A 14988-nucleotide genomic window follows, 5' to 3' on the forward strand; every position below is an offset into this window, starting at 1 on the left:
CTTTCCTGCTTGGGCTGGCTTTGAACCATAATCCTCACGTCAGCCTCCTGAGTTTATAGGCATGAGCCACCAGTGCCCAGCCAAAATTAAAAAAAATTGTGTTGGTACTGAGACTTGAACTCAGAGCCTGGGTGCTGTGCTTTAGCTTTTTCACTCAATGCTGGCACTCTACCACTTGAGCCACAGATCTTTTGGTGGTTAATTGGAGATAAGAGTCTCATCAATCTTCCTGCCTGGGCTGGCTTCAAATCTCAATCCTCAGCCCTGTAACAGGCTGCCCTCCTTTGTGGATATCCTAAGAACTTTTGCTGTAAAATCCTGACCTTAGACTCTTACCTCCCACAAAAGTCCTCCTCGTCATCTGTGGACTATAAAATGGCCTTCCCACTGAGATACCCTTCTCTCCTCACTTTTTTGGTCCACACCCTTCCCCAGGCTGCCTGACAACCAAAATGCCTAGAGACCTGACCTTGGCTGGCCTCAACACCCTGTTCTGGGCCCCATGGCTTCTCAATCCTTCTCTACCGGACCAAAACTAATGGCTTCAACACTGAATAATTCAGGAAGAAAAGAAGAAAAATTATTTTAGATCAAATCATTGTCTTCTGTTCTTCAGACAGAAGAACAGATTCTTGATTCTTTCATTGAATATCATTTGGCTAAGTCACTGATACACAGTTTTCCTCTAAGTCTGGTTTCCTTAAGATATTGTTGCTGCCAGGCATGGTAGTAACAGGCACGTGCTTGTAACCCAGCACTTGGGAAGCTGAGGCAGGGGGATCTTGTGTTCCAGGCCAGCCTGGGCTACATATTGAGACCTTGTCTCAAAAACAAACAACAGGGGGCTAGGAATATGGCCTAGTGGCAAGAGTGCTTGCCTCCTATATGCCCTGGGTTCGATTCCCCAGCACCACATACATATATAGAAAACGGCCAGAAGTGGCACTGTGGCTCAAGTGGCAGAGTGCTATCCTTGAGCAAAAAGAAGCCAGAAGATTCCCGGTGCGGGGCCAGAACTGAGTGGATACCATGGAGTGAGACCCTGGAGAGGTCTGAGAGTCACTGGAGCTCCTACCAGCACCATGGGGTGATGGGGAGAGCCAGAGCTCCTGGTGTGGCGCCCACAGGCCGTAGCCTCCGAGCCCTCAGTGCCTGTGGGGCTGGAGGTGAAGATGGGGGCCCTGGTGCTACTTTTGGTACTCACCCTCCTCTGTAGCCTGGTGCCTATCTGTGTGCTGCGCCGGCCTGGTGCTAATCAGGAAGCCTCAGTTTCCCGCCAGAAAGCTCTGAGCCTAGTAAGCTGCTTCGCTAGAGGTGTGTTTTTGGCCACTTTTCTCTTGGACCTGCTGCCTGACTACCTGGCTGCCATAGATGAGGCCCTAGCAGCCCTGCATGTGACGCTCCAGTTCCCCCTGCAAGAGTTCATCATGGCTATAGGCTTCTTCATGGTCCTGGTGATGGAGCAGATCACGCTAGCTTACAAGGAACAATCAGGGCCACCACATCGAGAGGAGACAAGGGCTCTCTTGGAAACAGTAAATGGTGGGCCTCCGCATTGGCATGATGAGCCAGGGGTCCCACAGGCAAGCGGAGCTCCAGCAGCCCCCACAGCCCTGTGTGCCTGTGTCCTGGTCTTTTCCCTGGCCTTGCACTCAGTATTTGAGGGGCTGGCTGTGGGGCTGCAGCGAGACCGAGGCCGGGCCAAGGAACTGTGTCTGGCTTTGCTACTCCACAAGGGTATCCTGGCAGTCAGCCTGTCCCTGAGGCTGCTGCAGAGTCACCTAAGAGTACAGGTGGTGGCCAGCTGTGGGATCCTCTTCTCATGCATGACACCTCTTGGCATTGGGCTGGGTGCTGCTCTGGCAGAGTCAGCTGGGCCTTTGCACTAGCTGGCCCAGTCTGTGCTGGAGGGCGTGGCAGCTGGCACCTTCCTCTATATCACCTTCTTGGAAAACCTGCCTCAGGAGTTGGCTACTTCTGACCAGAGGATCCTCAAGGTCATTCTACTCCTGGCAGGTTTTGCCCTGCTCACTGGCTTGCTTTTTGTCCAAATATAGGGAGCTTTAAGAGAAGGGCAGGGGGGCTGGGGATATAGCCTAGTGGCAAGAGTGCCTGCCTTGGATACACGAGGCCCTAGGTTCGATTCCCCAGCACCACATATACAGAAAACGGCCAGAAGCGGCGCTGTGGCTCAAGTGGCAGAGTGCTAGCCTTGAGCGGGAAGAAGCCAGGGACAGTGCTCAGGCCCAGGACTGGCCAAAAAAAAAAAAAAAAAAAAAAAGAGAAGGGCAGGGGAGGTTGACTATGAGAGGCTCCTGCCCTCCCTCTGCCCCCCTATTGTGTGGAGTAAGAAAGAATTGGGAATCGAATTTTCTAAAATGAGAGGTCTCTGGGAGGTAAGGATGAAGTATCTGGGACATGGAGTAATGAGAAGGAAGTGAGCTTGAAAAGAGGTTCCAAGCCCAAGTGACAAGAGATGGCCAACTCACTAGCGACATAACCAGGGGACATTAGGATTGGGCAGACCCTGATTGCTAGGATCAAGCCAGGTACTACCTTTGGCACAAGGTGACATTTGGGAGGCGGCTGTAGGATAGCCGAATGGAGAAGACACAGACCCAGAAGGAGTCTATTTTAAAGCACTCTGATACTTGAAGTAGACTCATTCTACTTTTTTTAGTTCCTACACTTGTGTCCCCCTTCCTTCCCCTAGTGCCAAATGATCTCTGCCAGTTTTGATAACTTGTCTGGCCTCTCCAGTCCTGTTCATGCTTCTATTTTTTTTATTTTTATTTTTTGCCAGTCCTGGGGCTTGGACTCATTGCCTGAGCACTGTCTTTGGCTTCTTTTTGCTCAAGGCTAGCACTCTGCCACTTGAGCCACAGCGCCGCTTCTGGCCGTTTTCTGTATATGTGGTGCTAGGGAATTGAACCCAGGGCCTCATGTATCGGAGGCAAGCACTCTTGCCACTAGGCCATATCCCCAGCCCCACGCTTCTATTTTTAAAGTGCCAAATGCGGTCCCCCTTCCCTTTTCAGGAAAGCACACAGTGATATGGCACTGGGCTCCACCCAGCACCTCAGTGGAGGAGACCTCTTATTTGCTCTGATTTTGGTCCTAGAATCTGGGGTGGGCAGAAATGTTTCCTGGACTGGGCTTGAGTGAGGAGTGATGGGTAATCACCTACCACTGCCACACTTTAGGAATACACAAAGAGTGGACATGGTGCCCTTCATCTAGATATTAGCTGCCAAAACTTTTTTACTCCTGAGGAGCCCATGGGGGTGGGGTGAGGGGCTTATTTTCATGGCGCGGGGCATGGTGGGGGGTGGTCTGAGCATAGAGCCATATTTTCTAGAATCTGTTTTAGTAACTGACATGTTTTGGGACATGTTACCCAAATAAAAGTTGTTTGTATACAAAAGAAGAAGAAGAAGAAAAAGAAGAAGAAGAAGAAGAAGAAGAAGAAGAAGAAGAAGAAGAAGAAGAAGAAGAAGCAGCTAGAAGCCAGGGACAGTGCTCAGGCCGAGTCCAAGGCCCAGGACTGGCAAAAAAAAAAAAAAAAAAAAAAACAGACAACAATTTTCCCATAATTTAGGATTTTTTTAGGTCACTAATTCATTCAGCTTCCCCAACATTTGTTTCAAATCATGACCTATTTTAGTTTTTCTCCTTCCTTTCTTCCTACCTTTCTCCTTTCCCTCCTTCCTTCCTCTCTGTTTTTTTTTTTTTCTTCTTCTTCTTCTTTCTCTCTCCCTCTTCTTTCTTCTGGCCAAAATCAGGAAGAATGTTAAAGTAATCACAACAGGGCACAGAGCTTCCTATGATCTGGCTGCCTCTCCCTCCTTTCTTACCATATATCTGCCATCTTTAGTCTCAGTGCAATTCCTGAATCAAGCCAAGTCACTTCTGCTGTAGGGCTTTGGCCTTCTGCCTCATTGGTCCCTTTCTTGGAATGCTCATTGCTTAGATATTCCCAAGCCTCACTCCTATGACTCCTTCAAGTGTTCGCTTAGATATCATTCGTTCAGTTGAGCCTGTCCTAAAGAGATTATTTAAAATTATGAGTGTTCCATGAACCATTTTCTGTTTTCCTTTTCACTTGCCACCTTCTACCAGCCTTATAATACTCTTGCATTTATTTATCTATCTATCTATCTATCTATCTATCTATCTATCTATCTATTTATTTATTTATTTATTACTATTGATCTCTGTACCACTCCTTCCAAACTTCAGTTCTACAAGGGTAGGGTTTTTTTTTTTTGTTGTTGTTGTTGTTTTGTTTTGCCAGTCCTGGGCCTTGGACTCAGGGCCTGAGCACTGTCCCTGGCTTCTTCCCGCTCAAGGCTAGCACTCTGCCACTTGAGCCACAGCGCCGCTTCTGGCCGTTTTCTGTATATGTGGTGCTGGGGAATCGAACCTAGGGCCTCGTGTATCCGAGGCAGGCACTCTTGCCACTAGGCTATATCCCCAGCCCAGGTTTTTTTTATTTTACATGTTTTGTTCATTATGTAATAAATATTTGTTGAAGATAGTTATTCATTGAGGTAGTTTGAATTTCTAAAAATTGAATCCATAGTGCCATCTAGTGTTTGCAGAGGGATATGCTCATTAACTCAGTTTTAGTCACAAGACAGATGCTTGAGAATCAAGTTCCAGTTACTAATTTCCAATTATTTTTTTCTGTAAACTATAAAATGTTCTCAGTAAATATAATTGGGACATAATGCATTCTCTAAAAAAAAAAAAGAGAAATCTCTGACTGGCCTGATCCTTACCAGGTTTTTGGGTTTTTTGGTGGTCCTGGGGTCTTAACTTAGGGCTTTGTGCTTTCAAAACACAAGGCAAGTGATTACGGCTTGAGCCATGTCTCCAGCCCTTTTTGATTTGGTTTTTTTTTTTTGGCCAGTCCTGGGGCTTGGACTCAGGGCCTGAGCACTGTCCCTGGCTTCTTTTTGCTCAAGGCTAGCACTCTGCCACTTGAGCCACAGTGCCACTTCTGGCCATTTTCTGTATATGTGGTGCTGGGGAATCGAACCCAGGGCCTCATGTATATGAGGCAGGCACTCTTGCCACTAGGCCATATCCCCAGCCCCGAGATTTGGTTATTTTTGAGGCATGATCTTGATTCTACCTAGGATAGCATGGACTAGAATCTTTCTATTCACATTTACCACTTAGCTGAGATGACTAGTTCATTCTACCACACTAGCCTTTTCTTTCTTTCTTTTTAAAATTTTATTGACAAGGTATTGTGCAAAGGGGGTACAGTTACATAATAAAGCAGTGAATACGTTTCTTGTCATATCTTACACCCTCATTATCTTTTCTGATGAAATGAGTCTTGTAAACTTTGTTTTACTCAGGCTAACTTAAAACCAATATCCTTATGATGATCCCAGCCTCCTAAGCAGCTGCAATGGATAGACCAGGTTGATATTGGTTGAGATGGTGGTCTCACAATCTTTCTTTTGTTCTTTTCTTTTTTTGCCAATCTTGGGGCTTGAACTTAGGGCCTGAGCACTGTCCATGCAGACTGTCCATGGCTTATTTTTGCTCAAGGCTAGCACTCTACCACTCGAGCCACATGGCCACTTCTGGCTTTTTCTATATGTGTGGTGCTGAGGAATCAAACCCAGGGCTTCATGTATATGAGGCGAGCACTTTACCACTAGGCCATATTCCCAGCTGGTCTCATAATCCATGCCTAAGTTGGCTTTGAACTGAATTCTCCTGATCTCAGATTCCAAATAGCTAAGATTAAAGGCATGAATATTTGTGCCAGTCTCATTCCTAAATTTCTTGTTATGGTGAGACTATCATGTATCTTTTAATCTTGGGGCATCTCTACACCTCACCTCTACATGCTCTGAAACAATCAACTAATCTTAAACACCTCAGCATAGCAATCATTTTGCTGTTTCTCTAGAATATCAAAATATGCTATAGTTTGAATGTTCCCATGATAATTCAAGTTGAAATTTAATTCCCATTATGAGATAGTGAGAGAATATAAACTTGATCCAACTGTGGTATTTGGAGGTAGGACTTTTGTTACATTATATGAGGGGCAAAGACCTAATTCAATGGGGCAATAGCTTTAAAGAAAAGCAAGAGTGACCCACATTACAATGTTCTGTCTCACTATGAACTCTGGATTGCACTGAGATTCTGTGGAGAGTCGCTAGCAGAAAAAAAGGGCTTCACCATGTGTGGCTGCCCAAGTTTGAACTTTCTAACTTTAACATCCATGAGCCAAATAAACCTTACAATTCATTGCAAATTACTCAGCTGGTGGCACTGAGCTGTAACAAAAGAAAATGGAGGGGCTGGGAATGTGGCCTAGTGGTAGAGTGCTTGGCTAGCATGCCTGAAGCCCTCTGTTAAATTGCTCAGCACCACATATACAGAAAAAGCTGGAAATGGTGCTTTGGCTCAAGTGTAGAATACTAGCCTTGAGCAAAAGGAAGACACGGACAGTGCTCAGCCCCTGAATTCAAGGCCCAGAACTGGCCAAAAAAAAAAAAAAAAAAAAAAGAACGAAAACAGACTAGAGTAGCTTATATATTGATTTTGTGTGTGTGTGTGTGTGTGTGTGTGTGTGTGTGTGTGTGTGTGTGTGTGTGTCAGTGTTGGGTGGAACTCTAGGCCTAGGTGCTGTTCTTGAGCTTTTTTGCTCAAGGTTAGTGCTCTACCACTTGAGCCATAGCTCCACTTTTGGCTCTCATATATATACATATATATATTTTTTGGGGGGGGGAGTTAATTGGAGATAAGAGTTTTGTAGGGGGGCTGGGAATATGGCCTCATGGTAAAGTGCTCGTCTCGTATACATGAAGCCCTGGTTTTGATTCCTCAGCACCACATATATAGACAAAGCCAGAAGTGGCGCTGTGGCTCAAGTCGCTGAGTGCTAGCCTTTAGCAAAAAGAAGCCAAAGACAGTGCTCAGGCCCTGAGTTCAAGACCCAGGACTGGCAACAAAAATAAAAAAAGAGAGTTTGCAGGCTTTCCTGCCCAGGCTGGCCTTGAATGATGATCATCAGATCTCATCCTCCTGAATAGCTGGGATTACAGGTATAAGCAAACACCAGTCTTTACTTACTCACTTTTAAATTTTGGTTTTGGCTACAAAAGTCCTTCAATCACTGATAAAACATTAGCAAGTATAATGGCAATATTGTCTAAATGGTAATATTGGGAGGCTAGAAGTTGAAAGTCAGCCTGTGCAGAAAAGTTCATGAGACTCCCTTCTCAACCAATAAAAAGCTGGGCAATTTGGTGCAGGCTTGTCACTTCTGCTCTATGGGAAGTATAAATAGGAAGACTGCAGTCAAAGGTGGCCCAGGCCAAAAGAGAGATCCTATTTTTAAAAAAATAACAAAAACATAGAGCCTGGGGCACTAAGGACACGATCATAAGTATCTGCCCAGCAAACGTAAGACTATGAGTTCAAACTCCAGTACTGCCAGAAAAAGAAAATAAAATATTGGTTTAAGTGTGATAAAGGAAAAAAGAAGAAAATGGAAATTGCTGTAAAAGTAGCAGATATATATATATAAATATAACAAAACACCTGTATATATAATAGTTATATGTATATACATGCATATACACACATATATGTATATGTTTATCTATTTGTTATATTTATATTGGGATTTGAGCTCACAGTTATGCAAACCAGGCCAAGTGCTCTACCACTTGAACAATACTCTAGAACTTTTGCCTTTATATTTCTGATAAGGTCCTGAGATTTTTCATGAAGTTGAGCTTGTACTATAATTCTCTACAAGACTTAGCCCAAAAGATGAAAATCTTTTAATATTAAATCTAAATAATGAGAATAAGAGTTAGTTGGCCTTTCCTGAATGATTATTGTACCAGGTACTACTCTAAAGATTATTACTCATTTTAAAGACCTCATAATATAGGTTCTCTACCTTAAATATTATTTCTCAGATGATGGTAGAGACAGAGAAATTATTTTTTTATTTTTTATTTTTTGGCCAGTCCTGGGCCTTGGACTCAGGGCCTGAGCACTGTCCCTGGTCTCCTTTTGCTCAAGGCTAGCACTCTGCCACTTGAGCCACAGTGCCACTTCTGGCCATTTTCTGTATATGTGGTGCTGGGGAATCGAACCCAGGGCCTCATGTATATGAGGCAGGCACTCTTGCCACTAGGCCATATACCCAGTCCGAGACAGAGAAATTAAGTAACCTGATTAAAGTCACAGAGCTAAGGAACGGTGAAGCCAGAGCTGAAAACCAGACAGGCTGGCTCCATGGCACGTGACCTTAAGCAGGAACTAGAAACTATGCTGCTTGTGTCAAAGTCCTTGGCCTGGCCAAAGAAATTTATGAATGTCTTCTTCTGAAAAAGGAATCCAGGGTACCATAAAGAAATAAAAGTATATACAATTGTCCTAGAAATAGGTCTTATTCTTTTTACAGTGAAGAAAGTAGAAGCTAGGGAATCTGTCTTACAGTGGCACAAGGAAGGACCACTTAGCCTTTACTTCCCTCCTTCACTCTTTAAAATGTTTTCTTTTTTTCCTTCTTTTTGTTTTCTTTGCTGCCTTTACTTGAACTCAGGGCCTAACTGTTGTCCCTTAGCTTTGTGCTCACAGTTGGAGCTCTACGGCTTGAATCATAGCTCTACTTCTGGCTTTTTCGTGGTTAATTGGACTTAAGAGTCTTATGGACTTTCCAGGCTGGATTTGAGTAGAAAGTTTTACATCTCAGCTGCCTGAGTGGCTAGGATTACAGGAACAAGCTGCTGGTACCCAGCTCCTTCATAACTCTTTAGGCTACCTTCCACTTACCCACAGTTTTTCAGACCCTATCACTAGTTTTAATGTTTTAAAACACAAGGTGAAATTTGTGCTCTCTAATTTCCAATGCATTCACCCATTTCCTGAATTTGGTTCATCTCAGCTGGATATTAAAAAGAAAGTAATTTAGTTGGGCACTGGTAGGCAAATGTTCTACCACTGACTGGCTACATCCTTAGTCCAGACTTTTTTTTTTTAGAAGTTTTTAAAATACAAGGTTATTTGTGAAAGAAAAATAGTTATTCTGTGTCTTATATTGGACAGTGTTTTTCTAAAATGTGGGTTTGCGGATACTCTGGTTCAGATTCAGATTCTGGAAAGATTCCCAGACCAACCTACTACAACAAAATTTTCTAGCAGGGCATAGGAATCTATCTTCTAATAATCCCTCCAGATGATCTTTACATGTGTTCAAGTCTAGAAACCCTTGACCTAGGAGGATTATTTTTAAAAATAAGGCAATAGGGTCATGTGGGCTGCTGGATTCTTTCCTATTTCAGACCACAGACTAGGCCTTCAAGGAGTATCATGTAAAACTCCAATTATACAAAGACCAATTATAACTTTAGAAGATTAGTAATTAAATCTATTTATGAGATTGTACATCATTTTGTGGTAAATTACATATGCAAAATGTCTCAGTGGGTTATAAGTGTGAGACAACTCAAATAATTCTTTGGTGGATGTTGCCTAATCCTGACTTGCCTTCTATAAAATTACCCAGCTGCACAGAATTTTTACTACACTACCCACACACCAGTCTCCAGTAACCCGAGGCATTCTCTGAGCAAGCTCCATTTCCTGTGTAAAAGGAAATAGGCTTCAAACAAACTGAGTGTGGTCAACTGTACAAAACTAGCTTAATTAAACTTTTCAAAAGAAGACAGCAAATTCTACAGATCTTAGATATTTTTAAATAGTTAACATAATGCTTTTGGATGAGCTGGGTATGCAGTGACCTAACACGTTAACTAGTTTTATAATTCAAATGAACTACCTTTTCACCAAACTGAACATTAACTTGATTTTACTTATTTGATTTTTTCTGTGCCGGTATTGGGGCTTGAACTCAGGACCTAGCTCAAGACTGGCTCTCTGCCACTTGTGCCACAGCTCCACTTCTTGCTTTCTGGTAGTTAACTGGAGATGAGAATCTTACAGACTTTTCTGCCAGGGCAGAGTTGGAAATGCAATCCTCAGATCTCAGCAGTCAGAGTAGCTAGGATTACAGATGTGAGCCCCCAGCACTGAGCACTCAAGCTCTTTTTTTTTTTTTTTGGCCAGGTCTTCGGGCTTGAACTCAGGGCTTGGGTGCTGTCCTTGAGCTTCTTTTGTTCAAGGATATGTACTCTACTGTGAAAGCCACAGCGCCACTTCTGGCTTTTTCTGAGGAGTTTATCGGAGAGTCACAGACTTTCCTATCTGGGCTGGCTTCAAACTGAGACCTCAGATCTTGGCCTCCTGAGTAGCTACTATTACACACAAGAGCAACCAGCACCACGTTAAGTTTTTGTTTTTGTTTTTTTTTGCCAGTCTAGGGCTTGAACTCAGGACCTGAGCACTCTCCCTGGCTTCCTTTTGCTCAAGGCTAGCACTCTATCACTTGAGCCACAGCGCCACTTCAGGCTTTTTCTGTTTATGTGGTGCTGAGGAATCCAACCCAGGGCTTCATGCATGATAGACAAGCATTCTACTGCTAAGCCACATTCCTAGCCCCAAGCTTTTTGTTTTTTAACCAGCTGATCTTAGCAAAATTCCTTGCCCCTCTCTGATAAGGCAATAGCTTCTTGAAAATACTTTGAACAGTTTATAGTCACAGAAGGAAATTATTTAACTTGATGATAACACCATATCCCAGATAAATTCAGATATTAAATAGAAATCTTCACTGGTAGCTCTCCTTTGGTATGTTTCATAACTATTCTTTTTTCTTATACTTCCATGCACTGTTCTCCACCTCTTTCTGGGGTTTGAATTCAAAGCTTTGTATTTTTTTTTTCTTCTTCAGGTTTTTTGTTGTTAGTCATGGTCTTGAACTCAGGGCCTGGGCACTGTCCCTGAGCTTTTGTGCTCAAGCTTTTGTACTCTGCCACTTGGAGCCACAGCACCACTTCTGTCTTTTCTTTTCTTTTTTTTTTTTTTTGGTACTGGGGATCGAACCCAGGACATTGCACTTGCTAGGCAAGCACTTTGCCACTGAGCTACATCCCAGCCCTTACAGCACCACTTCTAACTTTGTATTTATTTGTTATTACTTGAGCCATGCCTCCAGTCCTATTTATTGCTGGTTATTATCTTATTATTATTATTTAAAAATTTTAAATGTGTAGCCCAGGCTGGTCTTGAACTTGTGATCCTCCTGCTTCATCCTCCTTGTTGATTACCGGTGTGCGCCACTGCCTATTATTTTTTTATGCCAGTCCTGGGGCGTGAACTTAGGAGTTAGGCACTGTCCCAGAGCTTCTTTGGCTCAAGGCTAGCGTTCTACCACTTGAGCTGCAGCTCCACCACTAGCTTTCTGGTGGTTAATTGGAAATGAGAGTCTCACAGACTTTTCTGCTGGGGCTGGCTTTGAACATATCTGAGTAGCTAGGATGATAGGCAAGAGCCACTAGTGCCTGACATTTTGCTGGTTAGTTTTAAGTAAGATCGCTAGAACTTTTCTGCCCTCACTGATCTTGAACTGTCAGTCCTTCAGATCTCAGCTTATGAGCAGTAGCTAGGATCACAGGGCATGACTTATTAGCAACAGGTTTACTTTTCTTTTGTGCTACTACTGTGGGTTAAACTCTGGGTCTGGGCACTGTCCCTTAGCTTTATTTGCTCAAAGCTGGTGCTCTACCATTGGAGCCACAGCTTTTGTGGTTTGTGTGTGTGTGTGTGTGTGTGTGTATGTGTGCTAAACTGGAGATTAACTTTGCTGTCCAGGATGAGATTTCAGCCTCCTGAGTAGCTAGGATTATAGGTGTGAATTACTGGCACCCAGCACCCATAAAAATTTAAAAACATGATCTTAACTTTCATTCAAGAGATCACAAGAAAATCTAGTATTTCAGCTTAATATATCTAACTTCAGGGCTGGGAATATGGTCTAGTGGTAGAGTGCTTGCCTCATATACATTAAGCCCTGGGTTCAAATTCTCAGCACCACATATATAGAAAAAGCTGTGGCTCAAGTGGTAGAGTACTAGTCTTGAGCAAAAAGAAGCCAGGGACAGTGCTTAGGCCCTGAGTTCAAGCCCCAGGAACAGAAAAAATGTAATGTCATTTCTATGACCATATTTAGATATGCCCACAGTTTTTGAATTTGATCCAATATATGCGTTCAACCAGGCAGGTCAGAATCTTCACTCAGCATCTACTTTTTGAATGAAAATGAAATGGGTTTGTGAGAGTAATGGCTAGATTTTTGGAAAGTAGTAGTTACTTCGTTTTCTTCTCTTAATTGGAGCTTCCAACAACTCTACAGAGAAATAAAGATGGTAGTTGAAGCTCCAGTAGCAGCACAAAAAAAAGGCCAAAAACCAACAAGAAAACCAAAACCAAAACCAAAACTCAGTTACTCACAAAATTGACAAGTGTATCTAGATTAAAAAAAACAACCAAGAAGTTTTCCTTTGTGATGTAAAAGAAATGGGCAAAGAAATCCCAGTACCTCTGGGCAGATTGGGCAAAGTTAGGGGATTGTCCCCAAAGTCTTGGGCTTTTAAGTCACACGGATACCTGAGTGCCCAGAAAGCTGGTTTTGGACTTCCTGTCCACAGATTGTACCAGAAAGCTGCAGATTCTAGACTCCTGAGTTGACCGGCACCGCTCTGCTAAGGAGACAGGGCAGAGCTTCGGGCGAGGATGGGAAAGGTTGTGATTTAAGAAAACGAGACGCCGCCGCAGGCTTCCCCTCTTTTCCCCCTCGGATCCAAGGTCGCTAAGGAAATGAGGTACAGAGCAGATAGAGCTGACTCGAACCGCGGGGATGGCCCTCCGGTCATTCTCTAGCCTGACCAAGCCGGTCCCCCCGGACTTACTCCCACATGCGCGCGCCCAGACAGCGCTCGAGGACCGCCCCACCTTCGCCAAGTTTACCGCCCTCGCCGTAGAACCCCGCGCCTCGGAACCTCCCAGTCAGCCCGCACCGCGATGGACGTCGCTTCCAACCAATGAGAGGCCTGGAGGCGGGGCCTGACGCGTGGAGGGCGGGATTTCCCTCGCGGCCTCTCCACGGCTGGCGGCCTGACGCGGGCGGAGGGAGCGCCTGTGCGCGGGTGGGCCGGGGCTAGCTGCTGCGGGCGGGCCGGCTCTCTGGTCTGTGGGCGGCTGCCGCGTCTCCCACTGCTGCCTTCTCGTCGCCACCATGCCGGGGATCGACAAGCTGCCCATCGAAGAGACACTGGAGGACAGCCCGCAGGTGACCTGCGGGCGGCGGCGGGGATGCGGGCCGTAGGCCTGGTTGCCGTCTTAGTCGCAGCCGCCGCGGTCGCCCAGGTGCCCGAGTCAGCCGCGGCCGCGCCCAGAGGAGGCCGGGCCCGAAGCTCGCGCGCGCCTGGGTGACGGGACCCAGGTCTGTGCGCGGGGCCGGGCCGCCGCCGTCGCCGTGGGGCCCGGCGCCCTCGACGGGCCGGGTCTCCTAATCGGACTGAAGTTTGCGGGTTTTTTGGTTGCGGCGGTGTGCAGTGACGTGCGCCCGCCCTGCGACCTTCCGAGAAAATGCGGGGGCTGGAGGCGTGGAAAGGGGTCGCTGCTCCGCGCGCCGGTGGGAGGAAATGGCTGGCTGCTTCGGGAGGTGCCGCGGGGCTTACGGGGAGAACTGTGGGCCGCCGGGCGTCCGCGCCCGTGCCCGCGGCCCGCCGCGGTGGCTGTCACGGGAGCGGGGCGGCGCGTGATGGACGGCGCTGCGCGGCCCCGGGCTGCGGCGGGCGCTGCGGACCCGGCCCTAGCGGACTCACCAAAATAAGAGTCCGCGCTCCGGGGGCGTGGGGCGTGGGGCGCGGGGGCCGGACGCCGAACTGGGAATTGCAACCATTGGCACCGGAGAATGGAATCGGCTCTATTAAAGATGATGCTGGTTCTGCCATGAACAGAGAAACTTCGTCCCTAGCCCTGTTGCTTCCATACCACGTAGACCGGACATTTTCTCAGTTACGGTTTAATTAGAAATACAACTGCATGCATTTCATTTTTAGTTTAGTATGGCCCTGAAAAAAGGTAGGAGGAGACGGCTACATCCTTCTTTCCTAAATGGCTTTTGGCCGTGTGTTCTGTGCCAGTTTTAATTGCCAAGTTGAAATCGGGCTCTGATTGTAGAACCGATTTGTTCTTTTTCAGTCTGAAAGTTATCTACACAGGCCAGTTGCTTTCTGGTAATGTACTCTTATCGGCAAACGTTCAACAAAGAGGAGTACACAGTTTGGGTTGTCTCATAGCCAAATCCATTTTTTCTTAGTGACTTCCTCAATATATAGTTGTAACCTATAATTTGTTACAGAGAACTTGCGGTAGTTTTAGTGGGTTGTATTGATTTAGTGTATTTAACTCCCTTTCCCGCGTGGGAAGCAAGAAATGTTTCTTTCTCTCACTTAACCTGTTATACTAAAATCTGTACTAAAACTTAAACAACAGCAACAAACTTAACAAGTTGATTTGTTTACCTTCTCTTGTTTCGTGTGTAAAGAGCTGGGAATGGCTTGCACAGTGACTTTTGACTCAGATAATCTTGAACTTTTCATACAACTAGTTTACAAGTTGAAGATTAAAGTTTAACAAGCATTGCTCACATTTCTACTCATTTTACAGTACTTTAAAATTAATTAGCACATTGATATTCTCCCAGGTTCTAGTCAAATTTGAATGATGTAGTACTTGAGAAAATAGTGGGGACAACTGAGATTTAGAAATGGAAGATAGTTGGAGGTAATTCTTAGGGAGAACTTGCAGGCAGGATGGAAAGACTTGGATCTGGGATTGAGGAGAAAAGGGTTTTTGAGGTCTTTACTGTCATACATAATACCTTTTGCTTTTAAGTCAAGTCACTCAACTTCTGTAAGCTTCAGGTAATATAGATAGAGAATGTTTAAGATTTTAACCCTGATTATAAAAATAACTTGCTTGTTTTAGAAAGTATGGAAGGTACAAAATAGGACTACACACAAATACAAG

At 45.0% G+C, this 14988-nt stretch overlaps 1 protein-coding gene and 1 pseudogene across 2 annotated transcripts in view; both read left to right on the forward strand.

Moving 5' to 3' along the window:
* Positions 1-1082: 1082 nt before the first annotated feature.
* Positions 1083-2763, forward strand: LOC125358563 (annotated as a pseudogene).
* A 10302-nt stretch (positions 2764-13065) lies between these two features.
* Appl1 (adaptor protein, phosphotyrosine interacting with PH domain and leucine zipper 1) overlaps positions 13066-14988 on the forward strand; it is a 57987-nt gene continuing 56064 nt past the window's right edge. For both annotated transcript variants that reach the window (XM_048355794.1, XM_048355793.1), the window contains exon 1: positions 13066-13240. In XM_048355794.1, coding sequence (XP_048211751.1) covers positions 13187-13240 — 54 coding nt within the window. In that variant the 5' untranslated portion in view covers positions 13066-13186. The remainder of the gene's footprint in view (positions 13241-14988) is intronic.

The sequence above is a fragment of the Perognathus longimembris genome, chromosome 10 (genome assembly GCF_023159225.1).
Source record: "Perognathus longimembris pacificus isolate PPM17 chromosome 10, ASM2315922v1, whole genome shotgun sequence".
Lineage (NCBI taxonomy): Eukaryota > Metazoa > Chordata > Mammalia > Rodentia > Heteromyidae > Perognathus > Perognathus longimembris.